Source organism: Cyprinus carpio, chromosome A18 (genome assembly GCF_018340385.1).
Source record: "Cyprinus carpio isolate SPL01 chromosome A18, ASM1834038v1, whole genome shotgun sequence".
Classification (NCBI taxonomy): Eukaryota; Metazoa; Chordata; class Actinopteri; order Cypriniformes; family Cyprinidae; genus Cyprinus; species Cyprinus carpio.
Genome location: NC_056589.1, coordinates 14,191,918 through 14,216,918, shown reverse-complemented (window position 1 = coordinate 14,216,918; position 25,001 = coordinate 14,191,918). Strand labels below are relative to the sequence as shown.

At 34.7% G+C, this 25,001-nt stretch overlaps 1 protein-coding gene across 2 annotated transcripts in view; it reads right to left on the bottom strand.

Annotated features, from left to right (window-relative positions):
- Positions 1 to 25,001, bottom strand: part of LOC109083017 (voltage-gated potassium channel subunit beta-1) — a 115,652-nt gene that overhangs the window by 90,159 nt on the left and 492 nt on the right. Inside the window, exon 1 of one of the 2 annotated variants that reach the window (XM_042775065.1) lies at positions 20,323 to 20,830. The exons of the other annotated variant lie outside the window; for it this stretch is intronic. Coding sequence (XP_042630999.1) covers positions 20,323 to 20,558 — 236 coding nt within the window. The 5' untranslated portion in view covers positions 20,559 to 20,830. Of the gene's footprint in view, positions 1 to 20,322; positions 20,831 to 25,001 lie in introns of those variants that run through there. 2 annotated transcript variants of the gene reach the window in all.

Here is a 25,001-nt window from a genome sequence, read left to right as displayed (position 1 = left end):
GCACACTACAGATTAGTATTTAACTCAGACTCACAGAGCTTATGATGTTTAAACTCCTGCTGCCTCATTAAGCTCAGAAAAATAGCTAGCCTTACATGAATGTAAAATGTCTTGAAGTCCTCATATGACACATAAGACCTACTAACAATAAAGAAGAATATTTAGGGATAAATAAATAAATTTTTCATGTATTCTACTTTTGTAAATTAAATCAAATTAAGTTAAATTAAATTTACATCTTTATACTAATGTTATGTATAATTAATTATTTTGTGTAATTACTGTGGTGGGGGCAGGGAATTTAATTTAATTTAATTTAATTTAATTTAATTTAATTTAATTTAATTTAATTTAATTTATTTTTATTTTGTTTAATTTATTTTGTTGGGGATTTGTATTTTATTTAGATTATATATTATCTTTGATTTTTTGTAGAGAAAATATTATCAGGGCAGGAAAAAAAAATTATAATTTACTCGCCTTCCAATTGTTCCAAACTAGTATGAATTTCTTTCAGCTGTTGGACACAAAATATATTTTGAAGAATATGGGTAACCAAACAGTTGACTGTAGCCATTGAGTACTACAGTATGGAGAAGAAAAAAAAAAGATGAAAATCAATGGCTAACGTCAACTGTTTTGTTACCAACATTCTTCAAAATATCTTCTTTTGTGTTCAGCAGAAGAAACTCATACAGGTTTGGAACAACATGAGAGTGAGTAAAAGATGACAACATTTTTATTTTTGGGTGAATTATCCCTTAAAGCAATTCTATATTACTTATTTCTTAAACCCTTTCAATCAGCACTAAGCAACACAACCAGTTTCACAACACTAAAAAACAACCATATTCCCCACAGCATTATGACAGATGCCATACATTAGAGAAATCTGTTATGCAGTTTTACTTATTTATTTCAAATCACCATGGCAACCTTGCTGAGAAAGGGGTAAATGAGATTGGCTGTTAGTGTGTCTAGGAAGAAATGTGTGTAACACCAAGTGTCTGAGAGCAGAGACTAAAGATGTGGTTCTTCGCGGTATTGAAAACCACTAGTGTGTGCAGTTTTTATTATTGAAATGAAGACACAAATTGGGGAATGTATAAAGCTTGATCACAGACATAAACGGAAAGACCTCTAAAGACAAACAACACATGACTCTGGGAGCTTCTTAAATTACTTGTTTTTTGACCTTGCATAACTTCATTATTTCTCTCCTGAGACCATTTATCTCTTTGTCTCCTTTTCTCACTCACTCCCTTTTTACTGTCATTGATTCTGCAAACACAATCCTTCTCTCTGCTGTAGCAACCAGTAACAGTGAACCCTCATGGCGTCCACTACAGAAGACTTAAGCTTAAAAGCCATTTATTTCCATTAAAGTAAGGTGTGATTTTTCATTAAAACCAACATGGCTTTGGTGACCCTAACCCATAATTTTATATGACTGCCTCTATAATATCTATATCGAATAACACTGTATTATTTATGACCCCATTAATTCTAAGTGGCAGATAAAAGCGTTGAAGTACCTCTAGAATATCTACGGCTTCAATTCAAGGTAATTCATATCAGTAAAAAAAAGATTAAACAGAATAATATATAAAACAATAATTTTATTGAGGTATTAAGGAGAGTCTTAAATGTTTATCAACTTCACAAGGAAATGTGTGTATGATTACAGCTTTACGATTCCCCCCAAAATAAAACAGCCGAGCTCCTGGAGGCGTGCCCTAAGGTGGAGCTTAAGAGTAAGAGCTATACCAAAAGAACTTTGTTCATTGTGATATTTTTTATGAAATCCGAGTGCTTTCTGATCCTGCATAGACAGCAACAGAACTACCACGTTCAAGGCCCAGAAAGTTAGGAAGGACATTGTTAAAATAGTCCATGTGACATCACTGGTTCAACCTTAAAGGGACATAACACACACAGTTTCAGCCAAACCTCATGTTAATCTTCAGTACCTATATAGAGTATCATTCATATCTCCGGAGAGTCTTTAGTGTTTATCAGATTTATAAAAGAAAGATACAGCTTTACGATTCCCCCCGAAAACAGCCGAGCTCCTGGAGGCATGCTGTGGGCGGAGCTAAAGAGTCGCAAGCATATACCAACGAATCAAATTTGTTTGGTTTTTGATTAGTGCTTTTGGATTTGATGAGGTTTTGCTTGCTTATTGCAGTTCAAACTCATGACTTGGCTCCAAAGTGTGCAATTTGTTTTTTCGACTTTGGCCTTGTTTTAATGTATAAAACATCTAACACTGAAACGATTTCCTTAACCCAGAATGAATGAATTTGCATTGGGTGTGCTCTTGGCTCTGGTTGATGTGTGCATGCGCTCTTCCGGGAGAAGTGCCCATACAAGAAATTCACCCTTCATGACAAATCGTGAAGGGCCATGTGGTGCTGCTGACAGGAGCCGGTATTCTGATGTAGAATCTGGATGCACTGTGCCTTTTTTGCAAGCAGAGGAATGCAAACGCATGATTCATGGTACTGTCATGAACGTGTGTCAAAGACTGACACAGAAGAGAAGAAATTTATATTTTTGTTTTCTTTGCGCACAAAAAGTATTCTCGTTGCTTCATAAAATTAAGTTTGAACCACTGATGTAACATGGAATATTTTAACAATGTTCTGTTGCTGTCTATGCAGGGTCAAAAAGCTCTCGGATTTCATGAAAAATATCTTAATTTGTGTTCTGAAGATGAACGAAGGTCTTAAAGGTTTGGAACGACATGAGGGTGAGTAATTAATGACAGAATTTTCATTTTTGGGAGAACTATCCCTTTAAATACTTATTATAAATGCCCATATTCATGCACTGTAAATAAATAAATACATAAATCCTGTTATATTTAAAGCAAAAACAGAGGTTGCCAGAAATGTACTCTTAAAAAAAATTGGTGACAATCTTTCAGGTATTATATCATTGCATATTGGTGCCTGTGCATTTTACAACTTACTGTATTTATATTTTTAATAAGTGATGATGTTAATTTATCAATCTACTTGAAATACTTGAATGTACTGTATCTGTTTTTTATCGTAAAAAGTACTGATAACCACCATAATAGATGGTAAAACTGTTTGATAAATCATTGTTCACCATACTTGGCCTGACCATAAAAAAAAAAGATGCACACAAGATGCACACACAAAGACAAAACACTATTCGGAGAAACACAAATGATACTAAAATAGGGCAATAAACATGAAACAACAAAAAACAATGTACATTACTCCGAACAAAAATGAAAAAGAAACAAAGCTACTAAACAAAAAACACTTTTGATGTGTCATGTAGGGATTTCTGGGAAAGTAATTTTACTGTTATTCACTGAAATGTATACAGTAAAAATGCAGATACAATTTTGTGAATGTGTGTGTGTTTGTGTGTGTGTGTGTGTGTGTGTGTGTGTGTGTGTGTGTGTGTGTGTGTGTATGTTGTTGTTTGTTTGTGTGGAAAGGTGTGTTTATGTTATTCAATTTGCCATTTGACATACATTACAATACAATCCTGAATGCATGGTGTCCACTACTCTCTCAAAATGTAAGAAAATGTAATTGTAAGAAAGAAAGTATGAGAAAAATATTAAATTAATTAATGATTTAACAATAAATGCATCAGAGGGTGAAAGAGAGATGACCAACATAAGATCACTATTAACCAATGCCTAATTCTCTGATATTCAAACAGAAATTGGTTACACATTATTTTAAGGTGTCCTTGTTACAGTGTAATTATACATTTAAGTACAGACTAATATTAATTAACTACATGTACTTACTATAGGGTTAGGATTAGGGGTAAGGGATTGGATTAGCAGCTATCGCTCTGCAGCTCTCATGGTTGCCCACTGAAGCTGAGCAGGGTTGAGCTTGCTCAGTACCTGGATGGGAGACCTCCTGGGGAAAACTAGGCTGCTGCCGGAAGAGGTGCTAGTGATGCCAGCAGGGGGTGCTCACCCTGTAGTCTGTGTGGGTCCTAGTGCTCCATTAAAGTGACGGGGACACTATACTGTCAAAAAGCACCATCCTTCAGATGAGACATTAAACCGAGGTGCTGACTCTCTGTGGTCATTAAAATTCCCAGGATGTCTTTCGAAAAGAGTAGAGGTGTGACCTCGGCATCCGGGCCAAATTCGCGCATTGGCCTCTGACTATCACAGCTTCCTAATCATCCCCATATAATGAATGGCTTCATCACTCTGTCTCCTCTCCACCAATAAACTGGTGTGTGGTGGGCGTTCTGGCACACTATGACTGCCATCGCATCATCCAGGTGGATGCTGCACACTGGGGGTGGATGAAGAGATCCCCCCCACAATGTTAAGTGCTTTGAGTGCTTAGAAAAGTACTATATAAATGTAATGAACTATTATTATTATTATAGGGTAACTTGCATGTAATTATGCATAATTAACTGTTATCATAATAGTAAGTACATGTAATGTCTTCAATGCACGTTTCCCCTAAAAGTATTGTGCCTGTCAGGTTGTTTGGCAAGACTTCTCAGGGATGATGGAACTTATCATCATGGTTTCCTTAGGAAAGATTCAGTATAGTACCACATGATTAAAAACAGTCTGATGGAATGACTGGAGGCTTCCATGAATATGCCTACCAACGCAACTCAAATACATGCAAAATTGCTCTGTGACAGCTGTTTGGTGTCTGAAATTGCCTATAGGCTGCAGATTGGTTTGGATGCAATGATGACTGAAATGAGGAGTATCTTGTACTCTGTCTGAAATCTGTGTTCTGCTCAAAAGAATGTTGTATTTGCTATTAGTTACATTATGTACACTGCCTTTAAAAGTATTATTTTTTCAAAGAAATACATTAATACTTTTATGAGTGAAGATTGATCAAAAGTGGCACTGAAGATTTTTATGATGGTACAACATTTTGAATGCAGTTCTTTTGAACATTCTATTAATAAAAAGTTTTCTGGGGAAAAACATGTATCACAATTTCAACAAAATAGTAACTGTTTTCAACACTGATATTAATAACAATAAAATTTCTTCAGCACCAGATCAACATATTAGAATGATTACATTTTTCTGTCATTTAATTTCAGTAAACAGTGGCAGTTTATTTTAAAGAAATTAATAGTTAACCCATTTTTGTCCAAATTTTTCTGAATGGTTACATGCATATAGTCATGTTAATAGTGTCCTATGTGAACATGTTCTGCATTTATTTTTCCCAGGTTTTCATTTTTTTTTCTTGAAAATCGTATTTGAATGTGTGGCAACTATAGTTGCCGGTGGGTAAATATGTTGTATTCACCCCTTCAATGTCAAATTTGAACAGGAGGAGAGCATTTGACATCAAAATAACTGCTTTCAACAGATCAATCTTTATTCATAAACAAATTTATCATGCATAAAAGTCGAAGAACATTTGATGCAAACCCAAAAAAGGCTGCATCTAGCTTATAATCTCTTGAATATGATAACACAACAAATCTGTTTGTCTTAAAATGGTGGAACATACTGCAGAACAAAGCGTAGCCATTAAATTGACCCAACGTTGTATTGTGTATCAATAAGTTAAATGAAAATAAACAAATAAAAATAAATAGAATTAAGAAAATATTACATCTATATAATAAAAAGGGTATACCTGAATGGAAATTACGCATTTACTGTAACTGTTTGGTTAACAAAAAAATACTTATTATAACTTGAAAATTACATTTCTTTGGGAGGGTTTGCCTTCGCCATGCTTCCTGGAAGTAGGGGTAGGAACTTGACAGCCTCATGTAACAGTAAGGAAATGAATACCTTTTTTTTTTCCTTGAAATCCTTTATTTGGTTGTTTGCTTGGATGTCATTGAAAAATAAAACATGGATAACATCTAGAAAAATATTTACAAAAGGAAAATGACAACTATAAACTGCGGCAACTATAGTTGCCGGTGGGCTTAAATGGGTTTTAATTCAGCAAGGGCACATTAAACTGATCAAATGTGAGAGTGAAGGCATTTACAATGTTACACAAGATTTCAATGTCAAATACTGTAAATGCAGTTCTTCTGAACTTCCTATTCATTACAGAATCCTGAAAAAAATATGTCATGGTTTCTAAGTATTAAGCAGTTGTTTCTTTAGCATTTAAATCAGCATATTAAAATGACTTCTGAAGGATCATGTGACACTAAATTACTTAAAAAAAATAAAAATAGAAAACAGTTATTTTAAATAATATTTCACAATGCTACTGTTCCAGCATATAGACTTTAAAAACATTTAAAAAGTAAAACACCATAACTGTGAAAAGTAGAGTAAATTAATTGCTGTATACTGCACAAAAACAAATTGCAGCTTAAATTGGACAGTTTTTCTGTTTGCCTTCCCTGGTTGTGCATTAGAGGCTTGGCCATAGGTGATGGCAGGTGGTACTATTATTTATTTCCCTGAAAGCTGTGATTGTGGTGTGAAGTGTTTTTGTTTGCAAGCTAAAAAGGCAGAATAATCATGCATAATCTTGTCCAGTGGCCTTAAAGTGTGTGAGCTTATGAAAAAGAGACAGGAATGTTTGCTGTGCTCACTAATTGAATGCATAAAGAATTGCATTTCTCCACAGACTAAACAGACATAAGAAGACATAGCTAACAGGCAGATGCTCGGAGAGCGTGACCTCTTCACACTGCATACCAGTGTGTATCACTCATCGTGCTTGCATTCAGAGTGTCATGCGCATTTCACATAAACAAGGCCTCAACATTCTCTCACATACACACTCAATCACACATGCTTCAGTGGTAACGAGTAAGAGGGACAGTCTAATGAGAGGTGTGTGATCTCACTGAGCAATCTCACGGGTGTAATTACTGCAAATGGAACACACTGTACTGTAGCATACAAAGAACGAGAGAGGGGTTTAAAACACCTGGAGCTTCTGCAGCAATTCCATCACAACCGTATAATAACCCAAAGGGGAAAACTTATTTTAATTGTTCAAAAGAGGAACTGTCACTTTAGGATATGTAACCCCAGAACATTCAGACATAATGTATTGCTTTGAAAATATGGTGTTGTTAATAGAGCTACATGCTTTTAAAGATTCTGAAGACAAAATTTCTCAATAAACCCAAGTAGAGGACCATTGCTATGTTGGCAATGGAAAATTATACATTTATTGATGTTATTGTGCATTATTAATTAGATTTTTGTGATGTTTTATACACTGTTGTTTGACATCATGTAATGGCAAAAATCCCATGATAGTCTCAAAGCATCAGTAAGATGCACCACTTTTCTCATCATGTGACACTGGCATAAAGGCTGCTGAAAATTCAGCTTTGCCATCATAAGGAGATATGATATTTAAAACATATTAAAATAGAAAACTATGGAGTCCCACACATGACACAAACAAATGCAAACATATATTTATAGTGCAAAAATATATTTATAGTGGCAACAAATTAAGAATTAATTTTCTTATTAAATTTCTTATAAATACTTTTTTTATTTGTTTTATTCTTACAAGCATTCTTTTTTTATCAACACTTGAATTTTGTTTTGTTTTTTTATTGAACATGCAAAATATATATATTTTTTTTATGTTTTTTTTTTTTTTATAACATGCATACATACGAGATCGCTTGTTTCTGCATCTTCCTCGCATATGTTTTTGATCGGCACATCCCTTTCGAAAATTAACCATGCTTTTACTACAGTGCTACAATAAAAGTGTACCATTTGTATAACCACAGTTTTACTACAAATACCATAGTTAAACATTGTGTAGCAAAACCATGGTTAATTTGTGGTTACTATGGTTTAACTATAGTAAACATGGTTTTTCATGTTTTATTTATAGTAAAACCATTGTTAATTTTTGGAAGGGATTCTAGACTCATTCTGGAGATGCGTAATAGCGCCCCTGAACATATAACAGTGAGAACGTGGACACCCGGAAAAAAAAAATGTGTGGCAAGGAAAGAGTTAAGTAAATTGTGGCCATGTTATACAAATGAAATCCCTCATTTTGATTTACTAAAATGAGGATACAAATTAGTATAACAGGGCCACAATTTACTAAAATGAGGAAACAAATTCATCAGACATTAAACACACACACATAAAATTATATATATTGTAAATCTACAACTTACAAATGAGCCCTGTGCAGCAGATATAAAGTGAAAGAGCTCAAGAAGAACAAGAGCTGACTTAGTGCACAGTGACCTCAGCTGCTAACTGTGTATGAACGTGTACAAAACTTCAGTTGCAATCTAGTGACCTTCAACTATGGAGTCTTGTGTTGATCTAAATGAGAGGAAGCCAGGAGGAGAGTGAACGGTGCGTGAAGGAACATGGTAGTAATAATGATGGAGAGAGTGTGTTTGAACAGAGAGAGCAGGATAGTCATATTAATGCACACTACCTGCTCATAACTCAGGTACTTATTAAAAAATATAAATGAAAGTCAAGCCTGGAATGACTGAGGTGGCATTTATAGAATGTGAGTGTGTCTTTGAGAGTATGTGCACGTTAAACCGTGTATCATCTAAGATAAAACTGTCATACATCAGAGGTACAGTGTGTGTGTGCGCGCGCGCGCGCTTCAGCTCTTTTATTTTTATTTTTTTTATACAGTGACATACAGAACAGACTGACAGGGCACATTTCACATCCAATACAAACTCTGAAGCACACACATAGTACCAAAAGAGAAAAACACAGGTTGCTTTTCAACCCCGTACCATCCACAACAGATCCCCAGTCAAACAAAATAGAAACTTAACACTTTCACTCTATCAGCTCACAGTATAGTGCATTGACTCTATCGGCAGTTAATTAATAAATACAGTTTAACTCTCTGGTGTTGCTAACGTTGTGGTCAAAAATTAGTTTTTTTTGTTGTTGTTGTTGTTTTTTGTTGTTGTTTCTTCTCTCAATGCAGTGAATGTAATACATTTTAGTTTGATGTTTTTCTTTTTTTGTCTTTAATATTTTATTTTATATAATTATATAATAGTATTATGTTATCATACTAAATTATATTTATTAAATAGTTATGATCCATTTATTTCCTGATAACCACTTTCTGAGCAAAGGCCAGAAAATAATGTCCAACATAAACTGTGGTAAATCTTGAATGCTTTGGAGCAAGTGATAAAATTATTATATATGAAATATATATTTTGAAATATATATGTTTCGCACAAAAATTACAACAAAATTACAGCCATAAATCTAAACAAGTCGTGTTCCAAATTTAAAATAGATATCTGAAAAAAATGAGCTTTCAGTGAGATTTTTTTGGGGTGCAGTATCAAAGGTTTTCATTAGATGACATTCACTCCCTTTTGTTTCCAATGTGTTCATTTTTTTTTTCAAACAGTAAAAGTGTGACAATTTTTTTTTTCAGGACCATTTAACTTTTTTGAATCATGTCAATGATTTGTGTGTGTGTGTGTGTGTGTGTGTGTGTGTGTGTGCAGTTCTATTTGGCACCATTCAGTTGAAGTAAAAAAATTCTTAAAAACCAAAATATATATATATATATTTTTTTTCAGTCTAAAATGACAAAAACAATGCCAGAGGGTTAATAAACACACATTCACACACTGTTCATGGGCCACAGTCTTGTTTTAATCACTAGCCCTCTTTATTCACCTTGATATATTCCTGTGCTAATAACCTCTAAATGTCTAAATTCTAAATATTACAATTCTATAGTATTGTCTAAATAAATAAGAAATACTTTGAAAAAAATAAACACTAAAATCAACCACTTCAATTTCTACAAGTTAAGCATTACAATATTATAATGAACATTAAAATATATGTATTCATGTATATAAAAAATATAAATTTTGAGATTTGCTAAAGATTACATTTGACAGCATTATTAATTTATTAAATTCAAATAAATTACAGGAGTTTTTAAAGATTAACGTTGCGTCATTTACTGTTCCTTTGTGAAATTTCACAGGTGAAATCCAATCATTTCAAAAGGGATACACAAAACTGGTATTTTAGTGAGGGGGCATAAAAAGTTCCTGTTGCAGATTTTGCTCGTGGTCAAGTTGGTCATGAGAATATGCCGCATTGACCAACAGAAAGTCGATGACAATGGACCTTTTCGTTGCCAGCAAAATTTAGCTAAAGTTTGTTAACATGACAGAACATTAACTTTAAGTGTGCGTTAGATGACAGCAAAGGCAATCTACATGTAAAAATAGGGGATATTAGCATGAACATTTACATCAACTGATACAATAAATAAAACAATAGCATCCAAGAACCGATATGCTGTACAATGCATCCTTCTAAAAATTTTGTCAACAGCAATTTGATCAAAGGCAGCAATGTTCAGCAACTACATCTATTAATGTTATTACACCAGAGTAATATAGTTAATCAGTCTAATTTTTGTAGGCTTTTTACGATTGCCAAGCAGCTTGGCACATAGTAACAGAGAGTGTGATCACAGGTGTGCATATAATGGTGTTATAATGGCCTCAAATATGGTACATCCAATTAGAATCCACATTACAAGTGTTTTCTGAGGTCATAGAAGGAGGGGAAAATGTTTGCAAACACAAATAATGCTATCTGAAGCACATAATGAGTGGACATTTCCTGATGTATATTTACATGTTAAGTGAATGAAAATGAGAGAGCTGCATTAGGGACCCATCTGTTTGCCTCCGTTTGCCCCAACCACCTGTGTTTAAATGCTCAGACCACAATCCAAAAACACTATTATATCAAACACATACACACATAGATGTATGTGGATGTCATCTGTATTGACACAGAATAACAAAGACATGTCCATGTTTGATAGACAGGAATAGAGAGAGAGAGGAAAGCGAGACAAAGAGTAAGAGGAGATGAGAGGAGAGGAGAGAGGAGAGTGGGTAAAACAGATTGTGCTATCAAATGGGATGGAAAGGGCTTAATATGACGTTGCCCAGCAATGCAGAGTGGGACAGAATAAAGTAGCTCAGTGTATGTGTGTGTGTGTGTAAGTGGGCAATACATATTTCCCCTCGCTCCCTGCCTGACTCACAGCAGCATAAATACTGCAGGCACTCTCAAAGGCAATGCTCTCATCTGTCCTCTGTCTCTATCCTGCCCCTCAGGCCTGACAACTACAGTCTCTGTCACACACACATGCTGAGGCATTTTACGGGACAGTAGGATAAGTGCAGTACAAGACTGATGAGACAGAGGGCAAGAAATCCTCCTGCGCTTGACTGTATGTGTCTACATACGTAAATAAGACTTGTGGCCTTAATTGGAATTTAGATGGTTGGACGATGGCATTCAAAGCTGTTTCTGAAAATTAAAAACATAATTAGAGGACCCTCTCATTTTGCAAATGCAGATAACTTTACATGTCAGTTAGATGACTGATTACTATTTTCATTTTTTACAAATGGTTGAAAACTAAATTGTGTGTATAAAGGTTAGTTTTGTTTATGTGTACACTAGTAACAGAAGTTAAATAAACTTATATATATATATATATATTTTAATTTAAATATTTTCTATTTATATTTTTATATTTACATTTTAATTTTGAAAAATGATTTTTTAAGTTGATAGTATGTTTTAATATTTGTTTGTAAACAAATCAGCATATCAGATTGATTTCTAAAGAATCATGTGACTTTGAAGACAAGAGCAACAGCTGCTGAAAATCAGCTTTTCCATTACAGAAATAAATGACATTTTAAAATATATCAAATTAGCAAAAAGTTTCAAAATAACTTCTCAGTAATTTCACAATAGTCCTTTACAATATTTTTGTTTTTACTGTTATTTTCTGTTTTTTAATCAAATAAAAACAGCCTTGGTGATGTAATAATGGCTTCTTTCAAAAACAATACCCACCCGAAATTTCTGAACAGAAAAAACTGTAACCAACTGTGCAACTCTTGTAATACAAATACAAATATATTTAATGCAATAAAAAGTCATTTCTAACAGTCTGATTAGATGCATTCTCAATTTAATTATGGAAACATGCTTATGTACACACAACAAAGTAAACCTAAGTAAAGCCTGACTACTAAGAGTTACAGGGCCCCCTGTCGGTGAACAAGGGTACAATCAGTTCAGTTTACACTCTTATTTGAGCTCAACTTTACCTACTGCAGTGTTTGCCATAACATGCACCTACACAGAGCCATCCTCACCCAGGTAGTAGAAAGCATATTGTTACAGTCTATGCCGCCATCAATATCCATCTGCTCATTAAGACACCTTCTAATGACTCTCTATGAAGAACAACTGCTTTTGTATCTGTCAGATTCTTCAGTCCAAGTCTGTTTTACTTGTACAATGAATGCTGAATGCTGATGCCAAGTTTTTGCGGTGAAGGATCTGTCTTTGCCAATTTGCCTGAGGTGTACCCATTTAGACTGTCATGGGTGTGTGAACATCTCAATTACCATGAGATTGTCAGACGGTTTGGTTAATAATTCACACACATCACACACTGCATTAGTCTGACTGAGGTTTGAATGTCACAACACTGACAGAAAGCTTTAATAACATTGCACTAGTAATGAGCTACAAAGCAGACAATTGTGAAATGCCATGAACAGAGATCTTTAAATGGGAAACTTAAGCATTGGCTATTCCTCAGTATGCATGCACTGATCATTAAATTACATAATGTCTGTGCATCTGCTCTTGGGTTAGTACAGTGGAGGTTATGTAAATAAGGGACTAATCCCATGTATTCATGGAGCAGGAAGAGAGAGTGAGAGAGAAGAAAGTCATAGGCGAACAGTGAAAAAGAGAGGTGGAAAGAGAGACACAGAGTGACCGCCAGGTTTACGTGATTTGAAACTGATTGTTGCATTATTGATTGTGTTTAAAACCCGATGCCATGATCACATCACTGGTAGACATTTCTCCAACACCACTGCCTACTAAATAACATCTAGTCAGCATTGTTAGTGGACAAAGACAGTGCTATCTAATCATGTTATTAATGGTTCTTAATACAAGACCCTTCGCTCACTTCACTTCGTTCAGGCTAAACAGTGTGGATGTGAGAGTATATGCTTATACCCATACAGTAGCCTACATTACTGTTCAAAAGTTTGAGGTCATTATTTCTTTTTAAAGAAGTGCTTACCAAGGTATATATTTGATCAAAAATAGAGTAAAACAGTAATACTATGAAATATACAAAGAACTTAAAATAACTTTTAACTAGTTCAATGCATTTTCTAATTGTTAAAAAAACAAACAAAAAAAAAAAAACTTTTGAATAGTACTATAGTTTTTCTAGTAATGTTGCATAGTTTTTCACACATTAGACTTTTTTTACTACTACTACTCACTATTTGATATTGATTTGATTCTGATTCATTTGTAATGAATCAAAATCAAATAACAATTGTAAATGATTTTGCCACTGTAAATTATACAGGGAACCTACCAACCTAGTATACTACAAAAATATTAATTAAAAAAATAAATAAATTAACATCACCAAAACTGTGCAGTTCAATTGTTACTTATTTAATAGACAAGTTTATTTGAATGTTTAATTCAAATCATTAAAAAAAAAAAAAAAAAAAAAAAAAAAACTAATTTGTTGGTGAATCAGACTACTCTGGTTGCTCTGTATGCTTATTTACTGGTTTAAATAGCCATTAGTTTTAAACTGGTTTAAAGAGCCATGTGTTTGTGAATTAGACTACACTGTAACGCTGTACTGTACATTATTGCATGCAGCATATGCATATGTATTTTCTTATTCATTTTAAATGTAAAATTTGTAAATCTACTGAACACTGTAATGCTGTACTGTACATTATTACATGCAGTGTATGCATATGTATTTTCTTATACATATGTATTTTCTTATTCATTTTAAATGTAAAATTTGTTAGTTTAATGTGTGTCAATTTAATTTTAATAAAAATTGATGATAAGCTATTAGTATTTTAGCAACTCAATGCATTTAGGCATCTAGATGTAAAGACAACTTGCTGAAGTTCAAACCAAGCATCAGAATGGGGAACAAAGGGGATTTAAGTGACTTTGAATGTGGAATGGTTGTTGGTGCCGATGAAGTTCTAGCTCTGAGTATTTCAAAAACTGCTGATCTGCTGGGATTTTCACGCACAACCATCTCTAGGGTTTACAGAGAATGGTCCGAAAAAAAGAGAAAATATCCAGCGAGTGGCAGTTGTGTGAACGAAAAATGCCTTGTTGATGTCAGATGTCAGAGGAGAATGGGCAGACTGGTTAGAGATGATAGAAAGGCAGCAGTAACTCAAATAACCACTCGTTACAACCAATGTATGCAGAATACCATCTCTGAACCCACAACACATCGAACCCTGAAGCAGATGGGCAACAGCAGCAGAAGACCACACTGGGTGCCACTCCTGTCAGCTAAGAACAGGAAATGGAGGCTACAATTCGCACAGGCTCACCAAAATTGGACAATAGAAGATTGGAAAAAAAACGTTGCCTGGTCTGAGAGTCTCAATTTCTGCTGCGACATTCAGATGGTAGGGTCAGAATTTGACATAAAGAACATGAAAGCATGGATCCATCCTGCCTTGTCTCAGCGGTTCAGGCTGGTGGTGTAATGGTGTGGGGGATATGTTCATCCCTTTATGACTACAATCCTGCCCCATCTTCTGTGTATGGCTACTTTTGACTAGCATGGACTAATGCACCATGTCACAAAGCTCAAATCATCCCAGACTGGTTTCTTGAACATGACAATGAGTTCACTTTACTCAAATGGCCTCCTCAGTCACCAGATCTCAATCCAATAGAGCATCTTTGGGATGTGGTGGAACAGGAGATTCGTATCATGGATGTGCAGCCGACAAATCTGCAGCAACTGCGTGATGCTATCATGTCAATATGGACCAAAATCTCTAAGAAATGTTTCCAACACCTTGAATCTATGCCACGGAGAATTTAGGCAGTTCTGAAGGCAAAAGGGGGTCCAAAGTGGTACTAGCAAGGTGTACCTAATAATCTTTCTCAAGCAGTATACAGAGGACATCATTAAGGTACATTCATATCCAATGAATCCAACTTGCGATTCAATTTCTAGCAGGAAATAAGCACTCCAGTCATTAAATTCTCACTTGGCTATCTCTAAAGTGCACTTGAATTTGTTGTCGATCTTTAAAGGTGACATTATGGTGCCTTGCAAAGCAATCTGAAATCAGTTTTCTTTAAATGGTGCCTTCAAATGCTGCCAGTAAAATAATTGACTGTCTGGGCAGCAAGTCAGCCAGACAGCTGCCTTCAGTTTCATACACAACCTGTGACTCTGTTTGCTTGAACGGCCTGACATAAAACTTCTGGCCAAACCAATGGCATGAGTTTGGCTGTGACAATGGAAGATTGGGGGTGGGGGGGTTGTTGCTGTTAGAGGCGCATAAATTGCACACCTCACCTTTTAAGGTCAAGTCAGAAAATATCCTCAATCCCGACACCCCAAATTACACAGGAATTATTTCATTAATTATGACCAAAACAAAAAACAAAAAAAACTGCTAATCAGTCAAAACCAGTAGCTGTTTTGAGTTATCGTGTCTGAACGCGGTAGGACTGATACCATTCTGTCTATGTCACCCTGCCTCTCCCTTCAAGCCTGTATGAGACACAGGGGTGCAGAGTGACGTGGAGTCACAGGTTTATCCCTTATCTAATTGCGAAGGCAATTAAGTATTAAATGGGGACACCTGGTGATTGTTCCTCAATCATTTATCAGCTTTCCAGGATGAATAAATTATCAGTTACTGGCACTTTCTTGGTGATTTCGAAACTGGCAATTTAAAGCTGTTTGTGTTAAGGCCGGGGTAAACTATCTTAAAGGAATAGTTTACCCAGAAAATTTGCTGAAAATGTACTCCCCCTTAGGCCATCTAAGATATAGATGAGTTTGTTTCTTCATCTGAACAGATTTGGAGAAAATTTAGCATTACATCACTTGCTCACTAATGGATCCTCTGCAGTGAATGGGTGCCGTCAGAATGAGAGTTCAAACAGCTGATAATAGTGTTGGCTGATATGCTACATAGTCATATCGTCCTATCGCCAATAGCCGGAAAGTGAACCAAATCCAGGGTAAGGCTAAAAGCAGCCAAATGTTAGTGTATTCTATTAACTACACATTATACCTTTTTAGTCAAGTAGCATATGGATGTCATGTTATAAAATATTTTTAATTTAATTGAATTTGTATTTAACGTGATAACAATTTAATAAAAACATTGTAAATTACTAATTATAATGCTTACAGCAGCTACAGAAAACGAGCAAAGAACATTTACATTATCAAAGAACATCATCACTGACTTCAGTCTAGTGCGAGTTTATGCACTTTAAAAAACACTCCTGTTATAATCAGTGAAGCTGTCTACACTGTACGTACATCTGCACTTTGTTGTTTTGATAAAAACATCACAATAATCCATCACAATGAGTCCATCAATTAGCCTCTTGAGAAGCAAAAATAAACAAATCCATTGAAATGTTTTTAAATTCAAACCTTTAATTCCAGCTAAAAGACACAGTAAGACAAAGATAACTTACTGTAATTGATCTCCAAACTCTAAAAATGACAGAACAGGCCACAACAAACAAACCTTTGAGGAGCATTGGAAAACAAAAAACTTGAGGTTTGTGTATTTGATGGGGCCTGTTTTTTTCTTGATGAAAATAAGACCGGACAAGCCACCTTTATTTAATGACACAATGTAGTAAATCACAAACAACCACCATAAATGTCTTCTGGATTGACCTGTCAGAACCATAAGTCAGACAGAAATTGCAACTACAACCCAGCGCCCTGAGAAGAATGCAGGGGCATAAATAAATGAACAAAGAAAATGATGACAGAAAGTAGATCGAATAGATTATGCCCTAAAGTTCTTTCCAGTCAATTTTATGAATCGTGTTCCTTCATCTGACAAACAGATATTAATCACCAGTTACTTGTCCATAAAAGTGTATTTAACAACACCATGCTGGCCCATAAATGTACAACATGTAGTAGATCTAATGGTTATGCACTATATAGGTTTTATTTTATTTTTATTTTTTCACAGGCCTTTGCATTGCACCAGGATGTAAATCACTGCACTTGGCAGCCACTGGGGATTGTAAATGCTTCATTTTCTGTTAGTGTTGTGGATCTGAGATGCCTCAAAGTTGCATAACAAGCTACAAGTGCACTATGACCTCCCTATGGAACTGTTTCCAGGCATCAACGTGCAGTTGCTACGGTGCAGCAAGATGAGGTCATTGGACTTATTGGGTTTGAGGTCAGTCGTTAATGACAACATGTCATTGACTGACAGACTATGATGTCTGGTGGCCTAGGTCACATGCCAGGATGTAACCCTTATTGTCACAAGCCTCAAAATGGGGTGTGGCTCATTTTTTTTATTTTCTTTTCTGTCTATTAATGCATTCAAAGAAGCATAAAAATGCATACATATAATAACCTGAAATACACCTCATCTATAATAAACATGTATTTCATTGTGAATTAAAATTCATTTAGATATATCTGGGGTGGCATGGCAGGGTGATACAACTGTCTTGATATCATAATGAAGAAATAAACCTGATTAAGTAGTTTGACAATATTTTATTATTATTTCTTAAAACATATAAAACTTGTTTCACTGCTTCTTATTCCTTTATGACAAGTGAAAGTTAGATCAGGTTGTAAAATGTAATATGGATATAATAAATATATTTATGAATTAGTAATTAATGATATTTGTTAATATATATATATATATATATATATATATATATATATATATATATATATATATATATATATATATATATATATATACATATACATTTTTTTTTTTTTTTTTTATATTGCACACTTAACATTCAAGGTGTTAGTAAAATGCTTATTTTTACTTGATGGTTACCCCAAATGAAAATGAAAAACTATCAGTGTTCAAATATAATTCAATAATTCAAAAATAAATAAATAAATAAATTTGTTATTTCTTATCATTGAGAAAACATAATAACTTAATGAACGTTTGTCAGTTCCAAGATAAAAGCTTTTTCAATATCAGTTAATTAGGTGTAACCAAACAATCATTAAGCAAAGAAGAATTAAATATCTTACCCATTGGTAGAGAGTGAACCAACTACAGTGTAAGGCTAAAGTAGCCTAATGTTAGTGTAATCTGTTAACTACCCACATCATAAACCCACCTGTTTAGACAAGTACCAGACATGGTGTCATGAAATATTTAATATGACTGAATTTGTATTTAAAGTGATCACAATTCAATAAAAGTTTATTATTTAAACACGTAATTATAACACTTTAGTTTTCAGTTATTCAAAACAGCGAGTAAATTATGGAGCAAGCGAGCAAAAAACATTTACATTAAAGATCACTGACTTCAGTCTAGCCAGAGTTTAAGCACTCAAAACTCCTTTTATTATCAGTGAAGCTGTCCATACACTTTATAATAAATTAATCTCTTACTTTCATCGTACGTTCATCTGCACTTTGTTGCTTTGATGATAGAATTCGCGAGTTTCAGTCAGAATTCATTCAGTGAGTGCACGCACTGAACAAAACTCCGGCGTTTCAGCGATGACTCATCTGAACGCTTCTGATTGGCTGTTGCATTCATAAACTCAACAGAATCATGTGCGATTAGTTATAATGCATTAAAAAGAAATATGATGTAACATGAGCAGGTCTAATTTAATATAGTAATTGACCCTTTTCGTTTAATTTCCATTTTCACTAGTTTCATGTTTTAAGTAGGTATTATAGTTTTATTGAAAAAACAGGGGACCCCCCAAGTAAATTTTTTTGGGGCTTTATATGGGGTCCCTTAATGCTTATGGGAGGTCCGGGACACCCCCCCCCAGAACCCCCTCAATTCAAACACTTACTATAGGCCTAATGGTTACAGTACACTTTAAATGTAAATGTTTATGTAAAAACAAACAGGAATGCAAAAAGTACATTCAGAAAATCTTAGAAAATTTCACGCTGTATTTTTAAAAGATTATTCCTTTGTTTTATCATTGACACTCTTTTATGTCACTGACACAGAGTGGTATCCATGCAAATTTGTGTGTGGAGAGAGAGCTTTGACATGAAAGAGAGAGAGAGAGTCACGATAAATGACCTTCATGGGGCTCAAAAGAGTGCAACAGACAGTTTACAGTCCACTCCAGTAAACTGTCGCTGAACCAATATGCCCTCCAGCCCTGTTAAGACACCATATGTTATTTGAAAGTAGAGCAGCCCTGTTATGTCAGAGTCTTACTTGACAGTGACTTTGACCATATGTCCACTTCCTACCTAGAGCATCAACTTTAAGTCCAATACAAACCAGCATGATTTATCTATTGTCTGTTTGTCTGAAACACGTGTCTGCCTCATGATGTCACTGGTTTTTCAGCCGTGTGACCCATGGGGAACTCTTCCCCGAATACACCCCAGAGCCATAAACCACAAAGCAAACCACTAATAAATGAATAGACTAATAAAAGCTAGTGCAAATCCTTTGGTATTGGCTCTCCAGCCAGCTCCAACACTATCCAGTTTAGCCAGGAACATTTTGACGCTGATGGCCAGCTGAACTTCATGGACCACATCACAACAACCAGTTGGTCATGCAGATTTGTGCAATGCCACATCAGGGAAATCTGACCTTTTTTTATCAGACCATGCTCCACAATTCCTTGTGCAGTCTCTTGCCACCTCTAGAATGGACTACAGCAATGATTGCACTTTTCTAAACATCTCTGAAACCACTGCATATCTAATGTTACTGTCTCCTAGGATTAATTGCTTTAGCATTCTTCTTCTTTAAGTCTTTTTGGATAAAAGCCAGTGCATATTTAATTTTATCTTTAGGTTTTTTTTTTTAATTTGGCACACTTGATGTTTATGTTTAAATGACAAGAGATAATATAAAATGTGCTGAACAGTAATGAGAACACAAATGAGAACAATGAAAACATCTTCCTCCTCTGTTATCTGGTAACATCACTCAGAGGAGAACACAATATGCAACCACATGTGGGCGAAAAGAGGAACAGCGCATCACAGGAGTTTTAAAAGACTCTTTCCTCCCACTCTCGAAACTTCTTTGTTTTTGATAAGTTCATTTAACAACAACTGTCAAAGAGAAAGTTTCAAGACAGGTAACAACATGTAAACTGAAATACCGAACACAAACATAGAATTAGAAATGGTATCAAATGAAATCCCAAAGAGATACTGAATAGATTTTATGTGCATGTGCACGTCTCTTTGCACTGTACCCAGTGTGTACCTGTAGGCCATCCCAGTCCTGGCTCGGACCGAATCCTGTAATGAGAGTGTGTGTACGTTGAGGAACTCCTCCAGATGTTTTAGTTCTACCTGAGAGTTGGAACGCAGGCACACGAGTGGAGGATAAAGTTTCCCTCCAGCGTTCTCCTTGCTGCAGCGGTTCTGACCCCTTTCCTTCTGCCCACCCTTCTGCTTTGGAGTGGGGATATCAGGGCAAGTGCCTTTGTACAAGTACATCTCTAATGCTCACGTCCATACAAAGTCCAAGCAGGCCCTCAGGAAACAACCTTCTCCTGTTTCTTCAGTATTCAGCCTTTTAGAAGAAACAAAACAGCCTAGATGTCCCCTTTAGCCAAGTTTCCCAGAATTCTGTTGCTCTTGTCTTTGCCAGTAAATATCCTCTGATTGAATTTGTCTCTCTGTTCACCGTCTTGTCAGTTACACATCTGACTGCAGTCGATCGACTCTTAGTTTCACTCTCTAATAAACACCATGGGAATCTGGGACATTTTCCCTGCCTGTATCTCTCCCTCCATCCCTCCCCCTGCTAACCCACCCTTTCCATCTCTGTCGCTCCACCTCTCTCTCTCTCTCTCTCCCTCCCTCACTCATTATTTCATCCCCATACTATTTTCTGATCCTACTTTCATGCCTCCACAGATACAGTAGACCTAGTCAACAGTCGATCTTTGACCCTCGGCTAGTGCTGGAACTTCAACTCTGACATGGTGTCTGTTCTAGAGCATTGTGGGAATGAGATGAAGACTTTCTTTCCCATATCTAGATATATCAGCATGCTTGAGCATCCCAGCCAGAATTCCATGGAGACAAGCCAACAAACACACTCAGAGGGGCAGTAATCCATACACGCTCACTGACAGACCCTGACAAAATCATACACATATCACAAATTCTGTAGAGACAGAAGAGTACACAATGAGGCATCGATGGATAGCTGTGTCTATTTAGGATCAGAGGCTGTGGAAACTTGGTCAGCTACAGAGGTGTCAGCAGAGGTGGTGTAGTTGCCAGTTATGCTTTTGTTTAAGTTTATTTTTAGATCACAGACAGAGTCTTATAAATAACCCCAACGAGTTTTCACACCTGCAGGACTTTCCCAAGAGCACACGAGTTCATGACTGAGAACAGATAACTCACTTTCTGCTATCACAACATAAACTCTAACGCAGTGAGCAGGATCATTCCTCAATCACACTGAATAGGTTTATTGTGCAGTAATGACCGGCTGGGGTGCACAACACATCGAAACCAAAATTAGTTATCTGCTAATTTAAATTATATATATTTACTATTATTTCATGTGGTTCTCAACCTGAGGGCCCACTAGTGGGACTCAAGATGAATAAAGAGTATTTAAATTAATTAAATTATTATTAATATATTAAAACTCAAAAAAATTCCAAATGCTTTAAAAAATCTAGATGAATAAAAATATTTTCTTATATAATAATAATAATATGTAAAATGATAATTAAAAAATACTGAATTTAAGAACATATACTATTTGAAACTTCTGAAATCACATTTAATATATTATAATATAAATAATCAAATTTAATATATTATAATATACTTATATCATAATATACTCCCAAAACAATATCATAATTAAATAATTACAGCAAAAATACAGGAAATAGCCTATATCTTGGCACTTTCGAATATTGTGTGGGAAAATGGGGGGCTTTCAGGTAGATTTAGAAAATTTAAAATGAATATCCATTTTCATACTGTAGACTACACAGGTTATAGATAATTGTTATGATTCCTAAATTCAGTTGTAGTGTCTGAAGTATTCCTGAGAGCTTGCAATGTACTATAAACAACGTGACACCTAAGGGCATTCAGGACCCTCTTTTTATTAGTTAACCACCCATTGACTGTTCCCATATAAGCATCCATTTCTGCTCCATTTTTAAAGTTCTTTGCCATTAAAAGATAATGATCTACAATTGCATTGCTACTTGGATTAATGATGAGGTCACCCCTGGGAGAGTAAAAATTTGGAGTGAAGACAAGTGTGCCATCCTCAAAACCAGTTCAAACACAAATACCTTTTATACAGCCCCAGATTACAGACATCTCATTAGAAACTGTAAATATCCATATCTGCGATGTAATACAGGGAAACCTTGCAGCAGAAAAATCATTGTAAAATTTCTTAATGTAAATATAGGGTGACCAATAGTATGTGATGTTTGTTTATGTGGTTTCAGTTGTAATTGCATTGTTTTGTAAGTGTAAAAGTTTAGTACGAAAGTTATTGGTGAATCATGATTTTCTCATGAAAACATCTGTGCACAGATTTCATGCACAGTAAGTGAATAGCACCCACTGTTTCTAAAACTGTAGAGTACTTTAAAAAATAATTACTGATCAAGACAAGTGCATTATCCACTTAATAAAAAATAATAATAAAAAAAGTAATACTATAATAATTGTGCCATTAAACTTGGCAGCTCCATCTCCCCTATCAAAGTTACATTTTCTCACTGCAGCCACTTAAATATCCTTAATTGCCTTTTATTGATTTTTCCTTGCAGGTATTAAAACTTAAGAATTAAGATCAGTAAGAAAATTTCTCCAGAAAAATACAGGCATAATAACTGTGTGCCACAAATAATAATTAATAATTAAACCATTACTGGAAAACCAAATATTCTGTGAATAAATACACAGTTTATATTACAAATGAAAATGTAAATAATTGCAAACAAAAAATAAAATGAAATAAATAAAATTAAATCTGTGCTAGGACACTATTACTGTATATCATCAATAAATGATAAATAATAAAAACTAAATTTATTTTAGTTCCTTATAAAATGTGCCAACTGAAATAAATGATGAAGCTGTAGTAAAATAGCATGAAGCATGGTAAGACTTAATATACCTTGCTTCTCTCTGTCTGTATATCATCAGATACATTTTCAGCTTTAAGAGAAACAGAATAAAAGGCGTCCAGCATTCTCGCATCCTACAGCTGCGGGGCTCCAGCTTTAAACCCTTCCATTAACCTTTTTTTGCATGCTTCATTTTCTTAAAGACATAAAAAGCAAAATCAGCTCAAGGACAGGCTTCTGAAGCTGGAAGAGGTAAAAGAGAGACATTCACAATCTGTGGAAGAATGAAAGGATTTGGGGTGGAACACTCACAATGGCAAATGTCCCAAAAGAGAATTGGATTATAATATCATAATTAAATTAAACAATTCAATTTTTGTTTTTGATTTCGTGGGGGGGATATCTAACAAACCAGCCAGTGCTGTATCATGAATTGAATTCCTCAGGAGAAATAAAAATAGAAACAAATAAGACTACTGTTGATGTACAGTACAACTATAAAATGAAGCAAATTAATGTAAATATAATAGATAATTTGATGAAATATTTGATGAGAAATGTTTGAGTTCATATTGAAATCTGTCAGTTTGTCTCAGTTTGCTTTCATTGCTGTCTATGAGAATCAATCTCCTGTGGAAATATGTGATGTCAGTATACACACAGGTGAGAATGTCAGTTATTCAGGGAGTTTGAGGGTCAAAGCCCAGAAACGGAAAGGACTGCTGTGTCAGCATGCTCAAGTTTCAACTTAGCCATTGAATTCCATATTATTATTATTATTATTATTATTATTATTATTTTATTATTATTATTATTATTATTATTATGTTGTTAAGAGTTTAGTTTTTTTTGTTTTATTTTTTTTTCTGTTTTTTTGGGTCTTGGTGAGCAGAAGAGAATTCTTAAAAAAGAAAAAAGAAAAAATGTGCCTGTGATGGCAAAGCTGAATTTTCAGTAGCCATTACTTTAGTGTTCAGTGTCACATGATCCTTCAGAAATCATTCTAATATGTTGATTTGCTGTTCAAGATTATCAGTGTTGAAAACAGTTGTGCTGCTTAATATTTTTTGTCTATTTATTTTAAATATAAATATTTAGTAACATTATAAATGTCTTTACTGTCACTATAGACAATGATTCCTTGCAGAATAAAAATATTCTTGTGTGTGTGTGTGTGTGTGTGTGTGTGTGTGTGTGTGTGTGCATGTGTGCTTGCATGTGCGCACTTTACTATATTGGTTATATCATTATTAATTTGCAGAGTCACATTTTTTAAATGAAACCGAACAAATATATATTAATAAATAATAAAATAAAAAATGTAAAGAAAAAATACATTTTAGAATAAAAAATCTTAAATTGAGAGGGTTAATGGAGCATTACTTATTTTTACCTGAAAATTTAATTAATATTGTATTTCTGTCTAATGCATATTTTCATTTCATCATAAAATTAGATTGAGATCAAACAACTGCAGTACGACTGCAGCCCCCCGCTGAGGACCCCTGACCTATTTGTTTTTAATTAACAAATGTCAGACAGCAACTGCTCATTGCAAGATTTCTTCAACATTTCCTTATTATTAAAACTATAAATTAAATCACACATTCAGGCAAACATTATTTTCTTGTGCATCAATACACAGCATAAACAGCAATAAAAAGCTTCTGTGTTCATGTTTTTACAATTAAATTCATATTAACAGAAGCATGGAAAGAGATAAAGATCTCATACCTGAAAGTTTTTTTGTCTCAAACAAACAAAAATGCACAGCGGGAAGGATTTCTCAGACATCAAATCCACCCACGAGCAAACA